Source organism: Primulina tabacum, chromosome 7, assembly GCF_025594145.1.
Source record: "Primulina tabacum isolate GXHZ01 chromosome 7, ASM2559414v2, whole genome shotgun sequence".
Classification (NCBI taxonomy): Eukaryota; Viridiplantae; Streptophyta; class Magnoliopsida; order Lamiales; family Gesneriaceae; genus Primulina; species Primulina tabacum.
This window is the reverse complement of record NC_134556.1, coordinates 22,681,330-22,707,874: the sequence shown is the minus strand read 5'-3', so window position 1 is coordinate 22,707,874 and position 26,545 is coordinate 22,681,330. Positions and strand designations below refer to the sequence as shown.

At 36.7% G+C, this 26,545-nt stretch overlaps 1 protein-coding gene and 1 pseudogene across 4 annotated transcripts; one reads left to right on the top strand and one right to left on the bottom strand.

The window, feature by feature from the left end:
- Window positions 1-6,932: 6,932 nt before the first annotated feature.
- Window positions 6,933-25,782, bottom strand: LOC142551176 (transcription factor bHLH153-like). Of its 4 annotated transcripts, none has more exons than XM_075660260.1 (6): window positions 25,377-25,782; window positions 17,173-17,295; window positions 16,841-16,906; window positions 7,967-8,026; window positions 7,696-7,743; window positions 6,933-7,382 (listed from the first exon to the last, which is right to left on the bottom strand). In XM_075660260.1, exons 1-6 carry the CDS (start codon window positions 25,377-25,379, stop codon window positions 7,218-7,220), a joined length of 465 nt encoding a protein of 154 aa, XP_075516375.1. In that variant the 5' UTR covers window positions 25,380-25,782; the 3' UTR covers window positions 6,933-7,217. The 4 variants fall into 4 exon arrangements, with proteins under 4 accessions (XP_075516375.1, XP_075516373.1, XP_075516376.1 ...); XM_075660258.1 differs by having other exon boundaries at window positions 6,937-7,382; window positions 7,961-8,026; window positions 17,173-17,289; XM_075660261.1 differs by lacking the exon at window positions 25,377-25,782 and adding an exon at window positions 18,571-19,120 and having other exon boundaries at window positions 6,937-7,382; window positions 7,961-8,026.
- On the top strand, window positions 21,924-23,218 carry LOC142552378 (uncharacterized; annotated as a pseudogene).
- Window positions 25,783-26,545: the final 763 nt, after the last annotated feature.

Below are 26,545 nucleotides of genomic sequence, written 5' to 3'. Positions count from 1 at the left end.
GTTTTGGGACACATAGCTTTAGATAGAGCAACATCATGACACATTGGTAACTATCTTCTCTTGGACTCTTCCATAGAGAATCGCTTCAAAAATGGTGTCGATATAAGTGGCTTGGGTGAGCCCCAACATCCTCTTTTTGATGTCTCCATTGAGGAATGCAGTCTTTACATCCATTTGCCATATCTCATAGTCATACCATACTGCTATGGCTAATATTTTTGTAATGGACTTAAACATATCAACTGGTGAAAAAGTTTCCTCATAGTCAATTCCTTGCCTTTGAGTATAACCTTTTGCAACCAGTCTTGCTTTGAAGATTACTATCTTCCCATCCGCCCCAAGCTTTCTTTTGTAGATCCATTTGCATCCTATGGGATCGATTCCCTCAGGTGAATCCACTAATGTCTAGACTTGGTTTGAATACTTAGAGTCCATTTCTGACTGCATGGCTTCAAGCCATTTGGTTGAATCAGTGTCAGATATTGCTTCTTTGAAATTCATTGGATCACATCCAACACAAGGCTCATCATGGCTTTGTTCATGAAGAAGCGTATATCTTGCAGGTGGTCTAATAACCCTATTAGACCTTCTAGGAGCTTGTACTTCAATTACTGGTTGTTGGGGATTTGATTCAACTTCTACAGTTGAGGGAGTATCTTGAATTTCTTCAAGTTCTATCATCTTGCTTTTTTTCTATCTAATAGAAATTCCTTTTCCAAAAAGATGGCATTTCTTGAAACAAACACTTTTTCTTCATTGGGATGATAGAAATAATATTCAACAGAATTCTTTGGATATCCTACAAAGTAGCACAAAGTTGATCTACTATCCAATTTGTCTCCTACTGTCTGCTTCACATAAGCAGGACATCCCCATATTCTCAAATAGGAATATTTGGGATTTTTTCCCATCCATATCTCATATGGTGTTTTATCCACTGCTTTAGTATGGACATTATTCAACAACGTTGTCGTAGTTTCAAGCGCAAAGCCCCAAAACGATGTAGTCAATTTAGTGAATCTCATCATGGATCGAACCATGTCCAACAAGGTTCGATTACAACGTTCACAAACACGATTCAATTGTGGTGTTGCTGGTGGAGTCCACTGTGAGAGAATCTCATTCTCTTTTAGATAACCCAAATTCAGCACTTAAGTATTCTCCACCTCGATCAGATCGAAGTGTCTTAATACTTCTTTCTAGCTGGTTTCTACTTCAGATCTGAATTCTTTGAACCTTTCAAATGCTTCAAATTTGTGTTTCATCATATAAACATACACATACCTTGAATGGTCATCAGTAAAGGTAATAAAGTAGGATTGCCCATGTTATGTGCTAACACTTATCGGGACACAAACGTCTGTGTGGATCAAATCCAGTAGACCACGTTCACGTTCCACGTTTCCTATAAAAGGGAGTCTTTGTCATTTTTCCTTTTAGACAGGACTTACAAGTAGGTAGAGAATTTATGTATGACAAGTCAAACATGCCTTCTACCACTAGTTTGTGCATCTTTTTTTGGGAAACGTGACATAGTCTAACGTGCCATATTTGTGCGGGATTTGGATCATCTAACTTTCTTTTGTTTGTTGTTGAAATCGTGTTTACTTTGACATTCACTTATCATTTTCAGAACATTTCTGACACATATAATTTCTTATGTCCGGACTTCTTGCAGTGAAATAAATATATTCTGACTTATCGGGCTTTGTAGGCCCTTTAAGTGTCCTTCATAGTTTGACTCTTATTGGGATTGTTTTTCTTGTGAGGGGCAGAAAATATCTTTCGCTTACTTTGTGGGCTATTTTTCGTCTGACGAAAGGCCCATTAGAAAAACAATAATTTCCTATTTTATGGTGATCTCATAAGTTATAATCATATTGATAGCTCTTCAAGGCTATCATCTATCTTATTCAAATTGAAGTTCACCATAACCCCGTCAAATGAGGAAGAGAAAAACAACAATTTGATGTCATCAAGTAACTCGTTAGGAATCATATATTTCAGGCCTACCACATTCTCAATAAGCCCAGTCATACTTACATCACGCTCATGGGCCAAAGGCCCATCTTGCATACGTGTAGTCATGTGCTCCTTGAAAGTAATGTGCATCATTGTATGAGTTTCATGCACCATGCAACTCTTGCACGCGCATTCGAATGTCAGCAGCATTCAACATTTTCTCAACCTGTCCCTACCGTTCATTTGACATATAAGCGAGCATGTTACACTTTTGCATACTATGGTCCTACCATCTTGCATGTTGTGTCAGTTCAGCAGGATTGACAATAGTGTGAATGTCATTTTCTCCGAATTCGGAACAATTTTCCCAACCAGTCTTGAAAGTTAGGTTCGGTTAGCTTGTTAACAGAGATGGATTACGTGACGAAATCGAAAATATACTGATATGGAAACAGAATATTGGTTGCTGATTATTTTAAAATAATTTTAAGATATAAAATATGGATTTTATTTTATAAATATCTCTCCCACTATTTTGACATTTTCACCATCCTCTGATGAAAAAAGAAAATCGTATTTCCTTAGTGGGCACGTAGAGTCCAATTAGACAATTATAATTCCGAATAATATCAGCCAATTATAATTCCGAATAATATCAGCCAATTATAATTTCTAAAAGATAGAATTCAATTGCATCCCTATGCAACCTCCGCGTGTTTTGCTTCACGTTTAATAAGGACCCAATAATATGACTCCGTTTATTTTCACGTGTCAAACCGGCCCATCAATGTTGAACTGTAGTGGACGGTCGCCATGAGTTCCCCCAATAATATTAGCCGAAGTCATGGGAGTTTCACTCAATTCACATCATATGTCCAGTGGAAGTCACAGCTTTCCGACGTCCAGGCCTCCTCAATAATATGAGCCAGACACTGTCTGTGGGTAGCGATCAACATGCAACCACGGTTGATGGAAGGCAAGGAAAAGTTAAACTCTTTTAATTTTCACTTTTGATGTTTGATATAAATTTTGAATCTTATTCAAAATGAGGGATTTTAATTTTAAAGTTGTCTCATCATTTTAATTTAAAATCGTGTGCCACGAGTTTTTATGTTTGTCGGATTCATGCAACTATATTATTTAATAATATACATACATGCATACTACTATATATCGCATATATCATAATATGACATTCAACAATAAATAAGGATGATCGATCGTCAACGCTATTCGATCCATAGTGAGCCAGACATGGATCCAGGCCCAAAACCTAGGTGAATGTAGGGATGCAAATGCAACTATTACAAGAGCTTCATATATTTTACATGTCTTCATTTTGTGCATCGGGCCCACCATTTTCCAGTCTTGATCCTCCCTCTATTTCTAATAATTACATTTAAATAGTCATGGCACATAAGGGATACATGTCATGGGGTGGGAACGGACCATAAACCAGGTCCCACTTCAATAATATCAAATATTAACAAAATGAATGATAACAGTAAAATATCCTAACATACACCTAACACATTGGTCAAGACTCTCGATCATCCTTCATGCTTTTAATATTAAATATTAACATCAATTTAATTAAACAAACTTAATTAATTGTTAAATCATGTATCTAATAATTTTATTACTAACCACCACAATTATTAAAGAATTTAATAAATTAAATAAACACCATTATTTAATTTCCAATTAAATCAATAATAATTGATTTCTTATAAAACTCATTTTTACCATAAATAATTAAAATCATATTCTAATTATTTATTTACAAGAAAATTATTAATTTTCCAAAAATTAATTTTTCAAAAGATAAATTGAACTAATTTTCATAAAATATCAATTTAATCCAAAGTTTTGAAAAATCAAAAAATCGCACCCTAGGCCCAAAAATTCAAACCCAATAATCAACACAGTGCCCGAGACGTTCTAAGGCAGCTGCCCGCGCACTGCCCGAACGTTTCGGGCAGTCGCAGGCACGCTGCCCGCGCACTGCCCGCCGCACGCATGCTGTGCAGCTCCTGCGCGCGGGTCTGCCTGGAACAGTTCCTGGCAGATCCGAATTTTTTTTTATTTCTGGAAAAATAAAATTTTTATGGTGCATCTATTTTCTGAAAAATTTTCTTGTGTGGTTAGAAATAAATTATTCAATATGATTTAAAACTATACGATATAGAGAAACCTGGCTCTGATACCACAGTTGGATTTCGTTTTCTCGTGCCCAAAACGCAGCGGAAGTTTTAAAATTTTAGATTTTGACATTCAAGATGTATTTTTCGACACTTGTATGGTTTTAATAAATAAATATACATAGGATGTTTAGTTTTTACCTTTAGTGAAATTTCACTTGGCTCCAACTACGCCGAAATAAGTGAACGTAGCTCTTGTTGTAAATCTCCACGTACGTTATTCAAATCTTCTTTCTTCAATCTCCTAATGCGGTCCATGACTGGATTGATTGTTCTCCTTCTAAATTGCACTAGAAATTTAGAAGATATTTTTCGTTGAGTTAGAACACTAAAAATCGGCACAACTCTCAAACTTGGAGTGATCAAGTTTTTCTTGTTTTGAAAAGAGATTTTCGAGATCTCCTTTGAAAATTGGGAAGAGCCGAAAGTTATCAAAATTGCCAATTAACTTTCGGATGCTATCTTGTAAAATAAGAAATCAAAATCCTTATTATATTTTCTAATATTCTATTAACTTAATTAATTACTTAATTAAGTCAATTAAAGATTCCAAAATTGCATCTCATCCCATGGTGAATCTCGATGCTTATATATATTTTTGAGAATATCATGCAATATTATTTTCTTTGTGTGCAAGTTTTTAAATTATGGTATCATGAATATTTTAATATTACATAAATCAATACCATATCTATAAAAACTTAATGTGCTATATTTTAACTCAATTAAAATATAATTTAATTATAAAGCCCATTTTAACCTTTAATAAATTAGCATGATAGACTTATACTCTTACAAGCCCATGATCCATGCTCCCATTATATTAATATCATCATAATCACGATCGACGATCAAACATCATCAATTTGACAATTTCAACTTATTTGTTATTATGATGCACACTTTAATTTCGAGATCACCAATGTCTAAATAAGGCAGGTGTATTTCTTTGACTGTCCTAACAGTCAAGCTCTCAAAATTTCTATAAGCTTTTATAAACTTTATTTACAAGCTTATCGATTGATCATATCAAACTTATTTATTATAAATTCAACTCATTCAATTTATTATCTCAACGATAACAAGTAAACCAGTACTTGTGTGACCCTCAATGGTTCAGAGATACAGCTAGCCAGTGGGTTCACAACTCTTTGTGATTCAAGACATAATCCTTTATTCGGGCTTACCCTAATTTGCCCCATTCTATGTATCAACTATTGATCATGAGAATGTCAGAAATCATATTTCTGATTAAACTCATCGAATCATGGTAAGAGCGTCTAGTAGCATCGTCCCACGATTCCCTAGGTATCACTGATAGTGCCAGCAAGAACCAGTCGATTATGATTAACGTACAGTACGGTCTCTTCATCTCATATATCCCGATCGAATCTGCAACCATTGGTTCATCGAGGGTTGCATAATAATTCGATAACTATGTGACACATCTTTGAGAATAATTAGTGGCATTGCATGTATAACTGGAGAACCCCTTCTCTAACGTACATCTAATACTCTGGCCAGAGATTCCATGTAATATTATTTCATCAGATCACATAGGATATCCACACCCGTAGCTGAGCGGCGAATTCCCGACTACAATGCACTGGCTGCTAAGAAACGTGGTACACAATATCACAGATGTTAGTCTCGAGCTCAAGCGACTTTTATCTATGTTTTAGGCGGCTGAATCGACTAAGAACGAATTTAGATTATACAGTGTTTACAAATGAGTTTCAACATTGAATTACGATTCATTTGTATTAAAGTATAATGAAGGACTTTATCTATGCTGATTGAATGGGTATACAGATAAAGTAAAACAAGACCATAAAAAGTTAAATTATATTAAAATAAAGATTGTTTATTACACTTGAGTCAATAAATTCCCTTGCCAACCGTTGGCTTGCAGGACATCTACTCTAACATAAGTATACTTACCTACCATTGTCATAAGTTATGTAAGTAGTTACCACTGAACGGTCAAAGAATTTATAAGTTAATACCCAATATTTAATTAAGAGTCAATGGATATAATAGGTCGTTAATTTCATTAGAGATGTAATCGAGCTTAGGTAAACAGTATTAGACTCCGCTCGAGCTCTATTCGATCTTTTATCAAGAGGCTCGAGCTCGGCTTGGCTTGTTTTGAAGTTATTAAGATCGTGAATAGCTCGAACTCGGTTTGTCAATAGTTCGTTTATCATGTTTAACGAGTTTGGCTCGAGCTCGGCTAGCTATGCGAGCTCATTTTCGAGCTCGTTAAACAAAATCATTTTCGAGATCGTCGAACATTCTTAACCAAAAGAAGGACTAAGTACGAGAATTTAAAATCGTAGATTTTTCATAGTCAAATATCGATGTGAAACAATGCAAGTTAACTTTCAATGCTTGAGTTATTGTACACTGACGACCCAACAAATTAACCAAGCTCGAGCTCCAGATCTTACGAGCCGATTATCCCTAAGATCGAGCTCGGTTCAATAAAATTGTTAAGCTCGAAATTGAGTTCGGCTTGATAAGTTTATAGAACAACCTCGAACAAATTTTTTTCCAAAACAAGTTCCAAATAGCTCACAAGCGATTTAATTTATTAAAGTCCCTAAATTTCATTGTACGTTCCATAACAATCTAATATAGATAAAAGTATTTAGTAGCTCTCTCTGTAATTCATTAAAAACCGAGGTTCTTGGAAAGATCAATATATAAAAATCCGTAATAACACGATATCTAAACTGACAAATCTAAGGAATATTTTAAATTCTAAATCGATTATGTTTTTTTCTTCAGACAAATAACTTTCACATTACGCAATAAAATAAAAACCGTTCGAAGACTATTAATTCCTTGAATCATTCCACTAAATTCCAATTCCCCATCAAATTATAATATTCTTTGTTATATATATATACAGGAAGGATCTCATATCATAAGCTTCAACTTCTTTTGAACCAAGGCAAGGGAGTCCAAGAGTTTCATCATCCAAAAATTGTCTCGAATAGCACAAACAGAACATCGTTAAATGCTTCATTTTTGTAACACGATGAAACCATCTCAGGTTATCACTGAACTTTCGTCCGAAACTGATCTTCTAGAATTCAGACTGGTTTTAATTGGGGCCCAAATATCGGCTCCATTGCTACTCGCAACTCCGTCAATCAATGAACTTGGGATGACACACAAGCCTCTGCCTTTGAGGCCATTGCAAGTTTCCATTTCCTTGGAGAAAATAGCAACAGCATAACACAACAAACTTGATGAACACAGATTAAAGAATCAGATGCTGTGCAAATCTTTACAAGGCAGCATAGACTAAGCAATTGCCAATTGACAGCGAAATATGAATTTATTTCAGGCAGTAAAACTACACAGCCGTTGCAAATGTGCCATCAGCAAAACCTATATAGAATTCATTTTAGATTTAGGAATTCGCAACCATAGCAGTCCATCGAATTCATAACAAGTACATCGTATTTTACAAAAATAACCCATAAGACGAGCATACTCTACAATATAACCAATTAAAACTCACCAGTGGCTGGGTGGTTGGTGTGGTATATAGGTATGGAGCACTCAAAACCTGAAAGTGTGAAAAATAAGGTTAAAAGGTAGACAAGACATCCCAATTGTCAAAAATATAGTAAAATATAGAATTTTCATAGAGACAAGAAAGATGAGTTGTTTGTAGCTTTTCTAGGTATCAAGAAAATGTCATCAATTCATTAGCAGTAAAATTCGAAGAACTTTCGTAATCTGTAGTCGGATGAAATGAAATTGCAGCTGCAGAATCCGTGTACCTTAACCTGTTCGTGAAGGAATTTTATGTATTCCATTGCCTCGAAAAGTACTGAAGCTGTATCAGTCTGTAAAAGAATACAACTTTAGCACCGGTGGTAATAATCAGTGAAAATTTGTAAATTGAGAGGTGAAATTGTAATGCCCAAGATTTTATATCGTGTTAAATTACGATTATCAATTTTAATCGAAACGATTATGAAAGGGCTAATCGAGACACGAATTAAAAGTTGGTATGTGAAGTTGTTGGTGCGAGAGCCGAAGGTCTCGCGCATATGCGCGAAGAGTAGGCGCGCATATGCGCGAGTAGGGCAGAAACCCATGGTGCGGAACAGAACAATAGGCGCACATGCGCGACTATATGTGCGCACATGCGCGAGAGATCCAGAGAGGTTCGCGCACATGCGCGACTTGGATTCGCGCACATGCGCGAGGGTACCCGAGACTTGGCAAATTTGAGCAATGGCCTCGCGCATATGCGTCGAGTAAGGGCGCGCATATGCGCGAGTCTCCGTGAAACTACGCGCCAAGACAGAATGTCTCGCGCATATGCGCGGAAGGTGGTCGCGCATATGCGCGAGACGTGCAGCACAAAGACATGAGCCACGTTTTGGAAAGCATGCACGATATATATATATATATATAAACATCAAACGTAATTCAGAAGATTAAAAAAAAAAAGAAAACCAAAGCCAACCTTTTTGGTTTTGATTTTAGAATAGATCTTGCGAGAAATCCGTCCGTTCGATTTTGAATCCGAGTACGACACCGTGTTCCTAGCAACGACAGCTACTACAGGACGTAAGTTTTGTTACGTTTTGTTAAGATTTGAAATTATGCTATGTCCAGAATCAAATACGATTCATATATAGTGTTCTTGACATAGTAGACATCATAGAATCGAAGTCAGATTAAGAAACAGATTGATTATGAAATTGTTATGAATTTCAGAGTTAAATTGACTGAGATGTGATGTCAGATTTGTACGGTGGTTGATTATAAATTATTGGAATTAGTATATATTGGTGTGGTATCACCGGTATCGCAAGATTGTACTGTTGTACCGTCAGAATTTGATAAGACGGGGATGTTTTGATTTGAATAGAATATTGATACAGAATATTGATATTGTCATTGCCAGATTGAACATTGACTGACTTTGAGTCGAGACTTCGATTGTATCAGAGCGACAGAACGAAAGGTATAAATAAATGTTGATTCGGGATTGCACAACTCGAGTTAGGTTTGACTTGAGTTTCCCAAAATCACATACTTTACTTTATTGCATTGATATTTGCAGATTATCAGATTGATATGTTTAGTCTATTGAATTATAGCAGAGCCAGAGTTTGAATCTAGGGCAGATCAGCCTAGCTAGGGCAGAACCGCCGAGTCTTTGTCAGAACCGCGTAGACTCTAGACTTACGGTGTATCGATGAGCTTAGATGTAGATCGACGTCTATTGTAGACACTCGATACAGCATACCAAAGTCTAAATTAGATCGGGATCCCTAGGTTAGAAATAAGTTGAGATAAGATAATAAGTCATTGAATTAAATACAGATTCGTATTGGTTCATGTAGTCAGATTGGATACATGTTTTAATAATTGTTTGTGCTTTTATATATGTTTTATATGATTGCATTGATACATTGTTTATACTGGGATATTTATATCTCACCGGAGTTATCCGGCTGTTGTCTTGTCTGTATGTGTGCATGGGAACAGGTGGGACAGGTTCAGGGTCACAGAGGTGAAGAAAGATCGAGTTAGAGTGGAGACTACGGACTTGGACTAGAGTTAGGGTTTAAACACTTGTTATATAGTTGTTAAACCTTAGTTGAGACTGATTGTATATAGTGCAAAATGTGTACTTTTAATACTGACGTGTATGTTAAGATGTATGCCATTACGTTCCGCACTTAAAAAAAAAAAATTTGACCCTGTTTATTATAATTAATTAAATTAGTCCCAATGACGATTAATAAGATGATTAGCGTCCGGGTCCCCACAGCAGGTGGTATCAGAGCGATAGATCCTTTAGATTGAGATAGAAGAGGCTAGTGAGCGGGGTAGATTGAGGTTTTCTTTCCTGCTTTTGAATGCTAACATGTCTTACTGCTTTAATACATGTTACTTGCTTATCTGATTTGATATAGTAATATGTTTTATTGAGAATGGATCAGCACCGATTCTAGATCAGCAGTAAGATGATCAGAGGAGGACTGAAGTTGGTTGTTGTATTTGAGTTACTAATTCTGTTGATAACCAGATATGCCAACCAGACGAATCCCAGAACAGGGTAGTACATCAAATCCTCCAATGGATGTAACACCGACTCCAATGGAAACGTTACTGAAACGATTTCAGTCATTTCATCCGCCAACTTTGAAAGGAACAGAGAACGCTGTGGAATGCGAGAGTTGGCTTGATGATATTGAAATGCTTTTTGACTCATTGGAGTATACAGAAGAGAGGCGAGTTCGATTAATTGGGCACCAGTTACACGATGTTGCTAAAGACTGGTGGATTACTAGAAATAGAGCCATGGAGCATAGAGGTACGACTATTACCTGGAATATATTTAGAACTGAATTTTATCAACGATTCTTTCCAGTATCGTACCGGAAGGACAAAGGGGCGGAGTTTGCCAATCTAAGGCAGGGACAGATGAACATAGAAGAATACGTGTCAAAGTTCTCCACCTTGTTGAAATTTGTTCCACATGTGGCTGACAGCGAGGAAGCTACTGCTGACCAGTTCATCAATGGCTTGAACCCCGATATTTTCACATTGGTGAACACAGGGCGACCGAATAACTTTACTGACGCCCTGAACAGAGCTAAGGGAGCAAAAGCCGGTCTGATGAGACAGAAAGGGGCTTCATTTGTGCCTCCAGCACCGAGACCACAGCAACCACCTCCCAGATTCGAGGGTGGCAGCAGCAGTGGAGGGAAGAAAGAATTTTTGAAAGCCAGGGGAAAGCAATTCAAGAAATCTGGCAGTAGTTCTTCTAGCTCCGGTGGTTCTCGACAGAGCCAGAGTTATACTGGAGTTAATTGTAAGACTTGCGGAGGAAGACATGCAACTGAGCAATGCCAGGGAGTAACTGGTAGTTGCAACATCTGTAAACAGCCGGGACACTTTGCTAAAGTGTGTCCACAGAGAGGGTCCCAAAGATCTCAGGGAGCCGAGTCATCGGGATCAGCAGCACAGACTGAGAGACGATCAGCTGCTGTTCATACATTCTAGCCAGCGCCAGCTCAGTCACAGCAGAGGCCAGGAGGTAGCCAGACTGTTAGCCAGCCTCCTAGACAGCAGGCCAGAGTATTCGCTTTGACCGAGGAGCAGGCCCAGGAAGCACCAGACGACGTTGTGGCAGGTAACTGTTCTTTATGTGGTTACCTTGCTTATGCATTGATTGATACCGGTGCTTCACATACTTTTATTTCTGAACGATTTGCATTAAGTCATGCATTGCCTGTAGAATCTTTAGCTACTGTAGTGTCTGTCTCTTCTCCTTTAGGGACAGGTTTGATATCCGTAAATTCTGTAAAACATTGTGTACTACAATATGACGGGCATGAGATTGAATTAGATTGCATCGTACTTGGGTTGTCAGATTTTGATTGTATTATCGGTATTGATATGCTGACCAAGTACAGAGCTACAGTTGATTGTTTCCACAAGATAGTGAGATTCAGACCAGATATGGCTGAAGAGTGGAAATTCTACGGTAAGGGTTCTAGATCGAGAATTCCTTTAGTATCCATATTATCTATGACTCGATTGTTACAGAAAGGAGCAGAGGGATTCCTTGTATATTCAGTAGATTTACTGAAGTCGAGTCCAGCATTGGCAGACCTGCCAGTGGTATGTGAGTTTGCTGACGTTTTCCCAGACGAGATCCCGGGATTACCTCCAGTTAGAGAGAAAGACTTCAGCATTGAATTGATGCCAGGTACAGTTCCGATTTCTAGAGCCCCGTACAGAATGGCACCAATTGAATTGAAAGAATTAAAAATCAGCTGGAAGATTTACTGGCCAAGGGGTACATCAGACCGAGTGTTTCTCCTTGGGGTGCTCCAGTATTGTTTGTAAGAAAGGACGGTTCGATGAGACTCTGCATCGACTATCGGCAACTGAACAAGGCAACGATAAAGAATAAATATCCTTTGCCTCGTATTGATGATTTGTTTGACCAGTTGCAGGGTTCTTCAGTATATTCCAAGATCGATTTGAGATCTGGATATCATCAGCTGAGAGTCAGAGATTCTGATATCTCAAAGACAGCATTCAGAACCAGGTATGGACACTATGAATTTATTGTCATGCCGTTTGGTCTGACGAATGCTCCAGCTGTATTTATGGGATTGATGAACCGTATATTCCAGAAATATCTCGATGATTTTGTAATTATATTCATTGATGATATTTTGATTTATTCAAAGAATATGAGTGAGCATGCTGAGCAGTTAAGAACTGTGTTGCGAATTTTAAGGACTGAGAAATTATATGCTAAGCTGTCGAAATGTGAGTTTTGGTTAAGACACGTAGTATTTCTGGGTCATATTATATCCGGAGATGGGATATCAGTGGATCCCAGTAAAGTGGAAGCCGTGATTTCTTGGCCAAGACCGACGTCAGTGCCCGAAATTCGCAGTTTTATGGGTTTAGCAGGATATTACAGTCGTTTCATTAAAGATTTCTCAAGTATTGCTAAACCAATTACTCAGCTGACTCAGAAGAATGCTCCATTTGTTTCGGTCTGAAGAATGCGAGACCAGTTTTCTGGAGTTGAAAAAGAGATTGACCAGTGCTCCGGTGTTGACTATCCCATCCGGTACTGGTGATTTTGTGGTTTATTGCGACGCCTCTCACAGAGGGTTGGGATGTGTTCTGATGCAGCGAGGGCATGTTATTGCTTATGCCTCGAGACAGCTTAAACCACATGAGACCCGTTATCCAATTCATGACCTGGAATTGGCAGCCATTGTCTTTGCATTAAAGATATGGCGACACTATCTTTACGGTGAGAAGTTCGAGATATATTCTGATCATAAAAGTTTGAAATATCTGTTTTCACAGTCTGAATTGAATATGAGACAACGAAGATGGCTTGATTTGCTTAAGGATTTTGATTGTGAAATCAAATACTATCCAGGAAAGTCTAATGCAGCAGCTGATGCACTAAGTCGAAAGGTATGTTCTTTATCCTTGTCGACGATCGGATGTTTCAAATTTGATAGAAGACTGCTGTTTGTCTGGATTAGCATTTGAAACAGATTATAGACCGTTGAAACTTTATACGGTGCAAGTAGAACCAGAGCTGATTATGAGGATTAAAGCGGCTCAGAAAGTTGATCAGAATGTACAGAGATCAATAGTGATGATCAGAACAGGACATCGATCGGAATATCAGGTACGTGATAACGTCTTGTATGTAAATAATCGTTTGGTTATGCCGAATGTTTCAGAGTTGAGACGACAGATATTGTCAGAAGCGCACAACAGTTGATTCAGTATTCATCCTGGTGGCAGAAAGATGTATAATGATTTGAAAAGACAGTTCTGGTGGAAACAAATGAAGACTGACATTGCCGAATTTGTTTCCAAATGTCTGAATTGCCAACAGGTGAAAGCAGAAAGAAAGAAATCAGGAGGTTTATTAAAGAGTTTGTCCATTCCTGAATGAAAATGGGATCACATTTCCATGGATTTTGTGACGCAGCTACCGCGTTCCTCCCGAGGTTGTGATGCGATTTGGGTCGTGATTGACAGATTGACCAAATCCGCATGTTTTATTCCGTACAAGATGACGTACAGATTTGACCAGATGGCAGAGATCTATGTCAGAGAAGTGGTCAGATTGCACGGAGTGCCGAAGTCAATTGTATCAGACCGTGATCCTCGATTTACTTCGCACTTCTGGCAGAGCTTGCAGCAGACTCTCGGTACGAAGTTACATCCGAGTACCGCATATCATCCACAGACCGACGGACAGTCAGAGCGGACTATCCAGACACTGGAGGATATGCTGAGAGCAGTGGTGCTTGATTTTAGCACTAATTGGCAAGATGCATTGCCACTTTGTGAGTTTTCGTACAACAACAGCTATCAGACAAGTATTGAGATGGCACCATTCGAAGCGTTGTACGGAAAGAAGTGTCGATCCCCTCTCTATTGAGATGATATCTCTGAAGTGCCTGAGATTGGACCTGATATGATCAGAGATATGACAGAAAAAGTGAAGCTAATTCAAAAGAAAATGAAGGCAGCACAAGACAGACAGGCCAAATATGCCAATGTTCGACGTAGACCGTTGGTATTTGAGGCAGGAGACCGAGTATTTTTAAAGATTTCACCTTTCAGAGGAGTTGTCAGATTTGGCAAGAAAGGGAAACTGTCTCCACGATATATTGGGCCTTATGAGATTCTCGAAAAGATAGGAGATCGTGCATATCGACACGCGTTACCGCCTTCATTATCCGGAATACATGATGTCTTTCATGTATCGTTATTAAGGAAATACCTTCCTGATGCTTCACATGCTATTCAGCCAGACGAGGCCGAAATGGATGGAACGTTGAGCTAGGTTGAAAAACCGATTCAGATTATTGATCGTAAAGAAAAACAGCTCAGAACGAAGACCATTCCACTTGTGAAAGTTCAATGGACTCGTCATGGCACTGAAGAAGCAACCTGGGAAACTGAATCAGATATGAGACAAGAGTTCCCAGAGTTATTTCGATAATGTAAATTTCTTATACAGTTTTTGTATATATACTCCTTATTGATACGATTGATTGCCTGTGATTTCGGAGACGAAATTGTATCTTAAGGGGGGAGAAATGTAATGCCCAAGATTTTAGATCGTGTTAAATTACGATTATTAATTTTAATCGAGACGATTATGAAAGGGCTAATCGAGACACGAATTAAAAGTTGGTATGTGAAGTTGTTGGTGCGAGAGCCGAGGTCTCGCGCATATGCGCGAAGAGTAGGCGCGCATATGCGCGAGTAGGGCAGAAACCCATGGTGCGGAACAGAACAATAGGCGCACATGCGCGACTATATGTGCGCACATGCGCGAGAGGTCCAGAGAGGTTCGCGCACATGCGCGACTTGGATTCGCGCACATGCGCGAGGGTACCCGAGACTTGGCAAATTTGAGCAATGGCCTCGCGCATATGCGTCGAGTAAGGGCGCGCATATGCGCGAGTCTCCGTGAAACTACGCGCCAAGACAGAATGTCTCGCGCATATGCGCGGAAGGTGGTCGCGCATATGCGCGAGACGTGCAGCACAAAGACATGAGCCACGTTTTGGAAAGCATGCACGATATATATATATATAAACATCAAACGTAATTCAGAAGATTAAACAAAAAAAAGAAAACCGAAGCCAACCTTTTTGGTTTTGATTTTAGAATAGATCTTGCGAGAAATCCGTCCGTTCGATTTTGAATCCGAGTACGACACCGTGTTCCTAGCAACGACAGCTACTACAGGACGTAAGTTTTGTTACGTTTTGTTAAGATTTGAAATTATGCTATGTCCAGAATCAGATACGATTCATATATAGTGTTCTTGACATAGTAGACATCATAGAATCGAAGTCAGATTAAGAAACAGATTGATTATGAAATTGTTATGAATTTCAGAGTTAAATTGACTGAGATGTGATGTCAGATTTGTACGGTGGTTGATTATAAATTATTGGAATTAGTATATACTGGTGTGGTATCACTGGTATCGCAAGATTGTACTGTTGTACCGTCATAATTTGATAAGACGGGGATGTTTTGATTTGAATAGAATATTGATACAGAATATTGATATTGTCATTGCCAGATTGAACATTGACTGACTTTGAGTCGAGACTTCGATTGTATCAGAGCGACAGAACGAAAGGTATAAATAAATGTTGATTCGGGATTGCACAACTCGAGTTAGGTTTGACTTGAGTTTCCCAAAATCACATACTTTACTTTATTGCATTGATATTTGCAGATTATCAGATTGATATGTTTAGTCTATTGAATTATAGCAGAGCCAGAGTTTGAATCTAGGGCAGATCAGCCTAGCTAGGGCAGAACCGCCGAGTCTTTGTCAGAACCGCGTAGACTCTAGACTTACGGTGTATCGATGAGCTTAGATGTAGATCGACGTCTATTGTAGACACTCGATACAGCATACCAAAGTCTAAATTAGATCGGGATCCCTAGGTTAGAAATAAGTTGAGATAAGATAATAAGTCATTGAATTAAATACAGATTCGTATTGGTTCATGTAGTCAGATTGGATACATGTTTTAATAATTGTTTGTGCTTTTATATATGTTTTATATGATTGCATTGATACATTGTTTATACTGGGATATTTATATCTCACCGGAGTTATCCGGCTGTTGTCTTGTCTGTATGTGTGCATGGCAACAGGTGGGACAGGTTCAGGGTCACAGAGGCGAAGAAAGATCGAGTTAGAGTGGAGACTACGGACTTGGACTAGAGTTAGGATTTAAACACTTGTTATATAGTTGTTAAACCTTAGTTGAGACTGATTGTATATAGTGCAAGATGTGTACTTTTAATACTGACGTGTATGTTAAGATGTATGCCATTACGTTCCGCATTTAAAAAAAAAAATTAGACCCCGTTTATTATAATTAATTAAATTAGTCCCAATGACGATTAATAAGATGATTAGCGTCCGGGTCCCCACAGAAATCGTTTACACACTAAAAATTTATTTTTTTCTGACAGTGTTACCCGCTACAAGGAATTGTTTGGCCTAAAGAAGGCGAGACTTATTAAAGAATGAGAGACCATATAGTAAACAGTTCTAGTCAATGCACAGATTGTGGCATGTATATTTTACATACCTTTCCATATGGTGAGACAAGCTGTTGAAGTGCCGAAATTCGTTCACTAACTTTCTCTTTCTTATCCTGTAGCCAATAAACTTCACAATTCAGACAAGGTGGCGAAGCACTAATAGCATACATTCCCCTACTAAAAAGTTTGATTAAAAACCAGTATATCCTTGGCAATTTTCGCTGGAAATCAAAATCATACTTCAACAAAATTTGGCTGCACAGCCTTCATAATATTGTAGTACAAAGTTATCTGGAATGCATATACTACTAATGGGATTTTACTTTATGGCGAAGTGCAAACTCTTTTTTAGAAAAAAAATAAGAGGGAGATTGATTACCTTGGGAGAGAGTGCTACATCAGTCTTTAATCGCTTTGGTATCAAATTTACAAAGCTGCTTTGGTCAAGTGAGCTAAGGCTTCTTTTGTCTTCTATCATCTTCTTTTCTATCAGTGCCTCAAGCTAAACAAAATTGGCATACAACACAAGTGTTCACAGTGAACAACAAATTCAAGCAAACATGCACTCAATTTACACATTTTCCACGGTATGCTTCGCAATATCTAAATATATTTTTTAAAAAGTTTCACAAAGTAGTTAATTAACTAAATCATGGATTTGGTTTTTATCTGTTAAAAGATCAAACGACAATCAAGAAAAGAATAGCAAGAGGCTGCTCAAGAAAGTTTCTTGGACAATTCCCGCCGCTACAGCAAATAATAAGAAGTTTCCTACAGATTTAGATTAAAATTTTAATCCGAATTTCTTATGTTACATGGGATTCATACATGAACATGATCAAAACCGCATTAATGAAAATCCAGTTTCTGTATTAGAATATAGTTAAGATAGCATAAAACTAGCATCAACTTGTTAATACATCATATAGTTTGAAATATTTCTTTCATTAAGTTTGCTTTGCCAACACTTTAAGGTGGTTCAAATGAGAATAAGGAAACTGTAAGAGTAGTGCAACAACCTAAATTGTCCATTTACAGAGCTTTGAAGGTCTGGAAGTTAAAAGAAAAATATCCGGCGCATTTAAAAGAATCAATATTATAGACATTTTCAGATGAGAAAATATTGGATGATTCGTTTCTATCTTTCTCGCTCTTCACATCAATACTGTGCAACCTCTTCTAGCTGGTATGGAGGAACTGAGTTAACACATGTTAAGTAAAACATCAAGTCACAAGAAGCTAAGGTAGAAGGTTTATCTTCCTCTAATTTCTCTTGCTATTGGAGGACCCAAAAGCTGGTGCTTAAGTTCCTAACAGCTAGCCACCATCATTATAAATCGTAAAAGGTTTGCTTTGCATACATTGATTCAGAGTGTTGACTGAAAGAATTTTCTATGGGATGCGTAAATATAAGAAACATATTATCGTTTCCGAAAATACATCCTACAAGGACGACTTTGATTGGAGGACACAATTAGATAAATGCCAAGTACCAGACAGGACTGGGAGGTTACATCAATTGATAAAAAATAAAAACCAATTAACATTATCTAGGGAAGATTGAAGTACAACATCAGTGTCCAAATTTTGTAAAACTTATGGCGTTTCATCTCCGATTTATAGAGAAACATGTCTTTAAAACAATTTTCAAATTATGTAATAGTTACACGGCATTTATGTAGCCTTCACATGCACCTTAATATAAAAATTAATTACTAATGTGAAACAGAAGACGGGGAGTAGGAATAGCAATAACTTAAAATCAACAACATTTTACATTGTGTTGTAATCAAAACATTGCAAAGATTCTATGGCCAATCGAATAGCCCATTCTTCTCAGCTGGTTTCCAAAAGCATAAGATTTGGTTCGAGCCTCATCCGGAACGCAAGTATGAATTTTCGAAAAAGAAAAAGTCAAATGTTTTATAGCCATGAATCATACAACAATAAGCATGCAATTTCCATATCATTTATGTCGCAAGTGTAGCATTTTCTATTCCAGAAATAGAGCAGTGTCAAAGTTCCTTAAGTGTGTCTAAAACAATGTTTATTTTTAAACCAATACCGTACTAAAACTCATGAATGAGAGGTGACACCAAGAAAACAGTTGAAAAACAAACAGGATTGCATTCCATATTTAATTATACCAACCGTCGTCTACTCGTTGAGTAAGTTAAGCGATATACTAAATAGCAAGAATTTTCATGTACGTTATCAATTTAATATAAGAAAGTTCTTCGTCATGACTATTCAAATTCATTAATAAACCAATTGTGTATCATAATATAGATTCCTTTAGCTGGGAAACATGATTTTTCAATAAATATATCGATTGTTGTGAATTGGGTTTTCTCGTGCCCAATCGCAGCGGAAGTTTTAAATTTTTAAATTTTGACATTCAAAATTATTGTTTGAGCAATCGTATGCTTTTAATAAACAAACATTTATAGGATGTTTAGTATATACATTTAGGGAACAATTTTCGCTTGGCTCCAACTACTCCGATATAAGGGGACGTAGCTCTTGTTGTATATCTCTACGAACTTTCTTCAAATCTTCTTCCTTCAATCTTCTAATCCATTCCACGACTGTATTACTTGTTCCTCTTTCAACTTGCAGTAGAAAGTATAGAAGAATTTTACGTTGAGATGGTGGCCCTAAACAAGGAGAATGGGAGGAGTTGTTTCTTCCAAAATCCCTTGGCTTGGAGGCTAGGGTTTCAAAAATTGCATGGATTAATTGTGTTTAACCCTAAGCCTAATACACATATATATAAGCTTAGGGCCCATCAATTAAATTAAATACTTAATGGGCTTAATCAATTAATTATTCTAGTTCAACTAGTTTAATTAATTAATTAATCTTTTTAAATTCCAATTAAGAACCTTAATAATTTATATGTTCTTTTACTCTTAAAAGCCATAATACATACATCCATTACATTTAATTTAAATCCTTTATAAATTCAACATTTGAATTAAATATTTAAATTATAAATTCAACTCCTTGAATTTATCACCTCCAAAATTTAATAGTCATAAATTCAACTCTTTCAATTTATTTCTCAATGTTTTCTTTAAATTCAACTCCTTGAATTTATTATCTCAATGTTTTATATAAATTCAACTACTTGAATTTATTATGTCAAGGGGAACAAAATAATCTAATATTTGTATGACCTTCAATGATTCAGGGATATAGCTAGTCATGGATTCACAACTCTTTGTGATTCAGGACATAATCGATTATTCGGGCTTACCCTAATTTGCATCATTCTATGTATCAAAATTAATCATGAGAATGTCAGAAATCATATCTCGGATTAAACCCATCGAATCATGGTAAGAGCGTCTAGTAGCGTCGCTTAATGATTCCCTAAGTATCACTGATAGTGCCTGCAAGAACCAGTCGGTTATGATTAACGTACAGTACGGTCCCTTCATCTCATATATCCCGATCGAATCTGCAACATTGGTTCATCGAGGGTTGCATAAGAATTCGATAATAGTGTGACACATCTTTGAGAATAAATAGTGGCATCGCATGTACAATTGGAGAACTCTTTCCCTAATGTACATCTCATACTCTGGCCAGAGATTCCATGCACTATTTTTCATCATATCACACAGGATATCCACACCCGTAGGTGAGCGGTGAATTCCCGACTACAATGCACTGGCTCCTACATGTGTCGCAAACGTACCCAATCTCGCCACCTGATGACCCTCATGGAGTCGGTAAACGAGTCAAAGCACAACTCTAGCATATAGAGCCTCAGTGTTGTCCCGGGTCGTAAGGACTAATGGTGTACAATCACAACAATGGACTTATCAACTTTATCCAATGTTCTAAATTGCGGCCTATACGGCCGCCTAGGCGCTAGGCGGAGGCCAACGATAAGGTGCTAGGCAGCCAGTCCAGGATCTAGGCTGGGCGCACCTAGGCGGAGGCTGGTTGCCTAGGTGGGCCTGATTTTTTTAAAACAAAAAATTTGGGCTTCTAAAATTTAATGATCCGCTAAGAAACCCATATAAAAAAATAAAATTTTGGCCCACTAGGTCTGCTGCTTTTTTGTCTGGGCTGCAGCGTTTCTTTCTCGTTATTTTCCAGAGGCTCCTTCTCGGCCAGGACTACTCCTCGTTCCAGAAACAGAGAAACTTCTCGTTCCAGGACTTCATCTCGTTCCAGAGGCTCAAGTTATTCTTTCTTCTCACTTTCTTGCATATATTTTTTCTCCCTGATTATTGTTCCAACACTGCATCAAGGTGTTTGTTCTATAACAAACAAATGAGTGCTTCTTTAACCAGAGGGGTAAATTAAGTCATAGGCGGCATAACAACCAGGCACGTGATTTGTTAGTTATTGGTATGTTCTAGGGGTGGGTTTAATCAGTGGCTAAATTCTTCTATAATGACATTAGTGTCGGTAGTATTATGTTCATAGAACAATTTTGTCTGCAGTTCAAAGGTCTATAGCATGTTCTCACTTATCAGGGACAGCTCAACGTGAGCTAAAAGCTGAATCCATAATTCTACAAGAGGAGTAAACTTACAGCTTTGCATCACATGATCTATCAGTTAACGTGAGCTAAAAGCTGAATCCATAATTCTACAAGAGGAGTAAACTTACAGCTTTGCATCACATGATCTATCAGTTAAATATATTCAACTATTCATTTCATTTCTTCCAAAAACACGAACTCATGAAAGGTATTCCCATGATAGTTTAACACTCGACACTCCCCCTCCTGCATGAGCCAAAGATGGATAATATATGCTTCTAATTTAGGTCCAAAGTACATGGGCATGTAGGCTAGGTATTTCACAATAATGGCGCCTATAAATAAGCACAGGAGACCAACTTTACATGACTTTTCAACCTTGATATTATATCAGTAATTACTTTACACTTTCTTATTAATCTGTTGATATAGACACTTGCAGGTTTAAGTGTTTCATATTCAGCAAGGTTTGGAGGGTAACAATGGCAAGCAATCCATCGTCGACTGCATCCGTTACTCAGTCTGAGTTTGGGATTTTTAAGAGAGAGTCAAATGACATCGGATGGTAGTTTGGTATGTTGATTGATCCTAAGAACCTCGACAGAGTTAAATGTAAGTTGTGTGGGAAAATGATATCCGGTGGTGGAGTGTATAGAATCAAGGAGCACATAGGAAATATACCTGGAAATGTATCTGGTTGTCGAAATGCATCTCAAGAAGATCGTAATAAGTGCAAACATGTTATTTTAGAAGGGAGGAACAAAAAGAAGAACAAAATACAGGAAGAAGAAAGTTGTAGAGCACATGTGAATATTTCTCTAGATGAAGAAGAAGATGCTGAAATTGAAGGGATAGATGGAATTAAAAAACCTAATCTACTTGGCCCCATGGATAGATATGCATCGATGATTGCTCCAGAAAATTTAAGTTCAAGTGGGAATAAAGTGCTTTGCCAAAAAAATATAAACGATTCTTTTCAAAGAGAGAACTCAACAAGTTCAACAATATGTTGGGAGATGTGCTTATGAAAATGGAATCTCATTCAATGCTCTTGATAATGCTATAGCTTCAAGCAACTAATTGAGGTAGTAGATCAATTTGGGTCAGGGTTCAAGCCTCCAGCTCAATATCAACTTAGAGAACCACTTTTGAAAGCAGAAGTTGAAAGAACAAAGCAATTGTTGAAGAAGCATGAAAAAAATGGGCAAAAAATGGGTGCTCGATTATGACAGATGCATGGAGTGATAGAAAAAGAAGAAACATATTAAATTTGTATGTTAATTGCAAGGAGGGTACTGTATTTTTAGAGTCTAAAGAGTCTTCAAACGAGGCACATACAGCTGGACTTATTTTTGAGTATGTTGACAAGTGTGTTGAACAAGTATGAGCTCAGAATGTTGTCCAGATTGTAACAGACAATTCCACCAACAATATGGCTGCGGCTAAATTGATGAAAGAAAAGCGGCCTGGGATTTTTTGGATTTCATGTGCAATTCATACTATTAATCTCATGCTTGAAAGTATTGGCAAGCTTCCAAAATTTAAAAAGATTATCGACCAAGTCTTTTACAATTTTCATTTATGCTCACCATAAGACTTTGTCATTGATGAGAAGTTTTACGAAGAAAAGAGACATAGTCCGGCCAGGAGTTACCAGGTTTGCATCAAACTTCCTCACATTGCAAAGTTTGATTGAGAAAAAATCTAGTTTAAGGGTCGGGCCATGCTTACAAGTGATATGTGGGAGAACTGTAAATGGTCAAAAGACAAACAAAGGGAAATTGGCTTACTCTATTGTGATGAGCATGAGTATTTGGAATGGGGTGACACTTTGTTTGAAAATATTTGCTCCTTTGGTAAGAGTTCTCCGATTGGTTGACTGAGATAGAAAGCCATCCATGGGGTTTCTATATGGGGAGCTTCTTTCAGCTAAATAATATATCAAGGTAACCCTGAACTATGTCGAATCAAATTATCAACCTATCATAGTGATTATTGAGTCAAAAATGAAGGATAGACTTGATACATCATTGCATACCACAGCCTTTTTGTTGAATCCCTACTTCTACTACAAAGATAGTTCAATTGATCTTTATGGAGAGGTCGCGGCAGGGATTTTTGAATGCATGGAAGTTTGGCATGCCGTGAGTTTGAACTGCAAGATACAATTATTAACAAGGAATTTGCAAAATATAGAGATAAGATTGGGTTATTTTGGAAATCATTGGCAGCAAAAACATGTGAAAAAAATGACGATACATTTGATCCATGTACATGGTGGAGTACCTATGATGCTCACACACCCAACTTGCTAAGAGTGGCATTGAGGATTCTTTCATTAACTAAAAGTTCATTTGGGTGTGAAAGAAATTGAAGTGAATTTGAAGGAGTAAGTTTAAACTTTAATAAAATAATTTATTAATAATTTTTAAAATGTATGTTCATATTCATAACTATACTAATTACTTTCTCGAATTTTTTTTTAGATTCATACAAAGAAAATAAATAGGTTGGATGTCAATAGGTTGAACAATATGATATTTGTCCAATTTAATTCTAGATCGTTTAACAAGCAAAAAAGAGAGAAAGAAAGGAACGTCGACGTCCTTCTTGAAAAAGATACTTTAAATGCACAAGGTTGGATTGTGGATGGTGGGGAAGAAAATGAAGTTGAACCACATTCGGGGCTCACTTGGCAATTAGATGATGAAGCAACTGGGGCAGATGAAAATCTACAACCCCGAAGAAGCTCTAGAGTTAGAGAACATCACAAGGATGATTTTGAATCTGATGATGATCACAATGATGATATTGATTTTGTGTCCGATGAAGAACCAGTTGTTGAAAATTTCGTCGAAAAAGAAGTGGAGTAAATTTGTAATGACACATTAGACTATATCATTGTGAATTTTGAAAGAAATCTGAATTCTTTCTTATTTTATTGAGATGACACATTAGACTATGTTGAGAACATTTTGAAATTGTTTTAAATTTGATGTTATTGTGTTGAAGTTCTAGTATGTTATTTATTATGTTTTGATTCCGTAGAATCCGATTAACGTCGCCTAGTCTCCGCCTGGGCGGCCTAGGCGCTAGCCCAGCGCCTGACTGGCGCCTAGCTAATTTTAGAAACTTGCTTTTATCCATGTTTTAGGCGGCTGAATCGACTAGGAACGAATTTAGATTATACAGTGTTTACAAATGAGTTTCAAAATCGAATTACGATTCATTTGTATTTAAATATAATCAAGGTCTTTATATATGTTAATCTTATGGACATACAGATAAAGCAATAACAAACCAATAAAAAATCTATTATATTAAAATAAAGATTGTTTATTACAACCGAGTTAATAAATTCTCTAGCCAATAGTTGTTTTATGGGACATCTGCTCTAACATCGATAACAACCATGCAACCATTTATGTTTTTCTCTATAATATAGCTTAAATTTACTGGTAACTGTTCCCATTAAAATATTAAGAGCAAAAGAATTACCACTATTTTGTTTTCGCTTTTTACACTTTTTACATCGAGTGATTGATTTTAACTATCACGAAGGTGATAGAAAATAAACCCATTAAATAAATCAACATCCAGTTGCCAAAATTTACTAATAATTTATTAATATATCATGAAAATCTTCCATACATTCATTTAAATATCCAAACAATTTCTATATCAAAGCAGACAAAGTCATATCTAACCATTTTAAACACCAATAAATACATTGCAAACTTAAGAGTATGAAAACGTCCAGACATTAGAAACAAATGAAGAATTTATGAACTCAATCATACTCAGATAAAACCCATCAACCATCGATTTCAAATACTGTAAAAATTAGCTTAAAATTTCAATGAATTTAAGGTTCATAAATTCAAACAGTTTCTAGAAACTTCAATTATTTTTACGCAAACAAAGCATACAGAGACACCATCATAGAGAAGAAAAACTAACACACACTTAAATCCTCGTGAAAATTAGAACAAACCCATGTTACTGTAAACGTTTTTTACACAAAAGGGAAGAAATCAAGACAAGGTATTGACTAGTGATATGAAGACTACAGAAGAACTCACCATCAACGACGAATCAGCATAAGAATCAGTAAGAAATATCACAAGTCCGCCAATTTACCACACCAGCTTCAAAATTTAAAGAAACGGCAGTGAAAATAATCTCAACTTCTCGTAGCTCAATCCAAGAATTCCATCAATGCACAGTTTGGTGTCCTTAAAATTCGTAAACCACGTTTCACTTCTATATACATTTGTCGTACGTGGGAAATCATCCACAGAATGCAACAGAACAGAAACCGAGGAAATCGCGATACAAACTCTGAAAGCAAGCTGAGCCAGAAAAGAAGCACGAAATTTTCGAATATCCCACTAGAATTTTGTTACAAAACAATGGACATGGAAGTGGCAAGAGAGTAGTGTGAAAGGAAAGGAGGGGTTTTTGAAGCTATATTTTATAGTTAAATTTGTGGAGGGACAGAGATGATTGAAAAGGGCCAAAAAAAAAAAAAAACACGAAAGAAATAGTGAGGGGTATTTTTACTTTGACAGCTAATGTATAGCCGTATTTCCAATCTTGCTGAGGTCACTTTTACTTTTGACTTCTCGTTGAAGATGACTGTTGATGTGATGTATGTGTGTAATAAAGTCATTTTGTCTATTCAACAAATATTCACCCTATATTTTTAAATTTTTAAATAAATTACTTTTCCTATTACATTATTTCATTTTGAATGTGTTATTTTAATTTTAACTAATAAATAATAATAATTCAGTTTTCACATCGGTTAACGAGTAAGTTGTCTCTTTACAATGTGTTTGGTTCTTTCAAAATATGGATTTGGATTTGGAAATTCAAGTATTTGAAATTTTATTTGGTGTTTGGGTTAAAATTTAAAAATGGTATTTACAACTCCATTTCTTATTTAGAGAAAATAATATTCGAATTTGAAATTTTAAAATATTACTAAGCTACCCTTAGAAATCATCTAAACATAAATAAAATTTGATGGGATTTAGATAAAAAAAGTAATTGTATGTTTTTAAAATCCAAATCCCACCAAATCTTATCAAATTTGATGAGATTTGGATATACTCATTAAAATCCCATGAAATTTCATAAAATTTTAAACAAATCCGAATTGTTTTTTTAAAATCACCTTGCCAAACAGTAAAAATATGATTTTGAAATCCAAATCCCATAAAATCCTCTCAAGTCCTGGTTGCAAAAA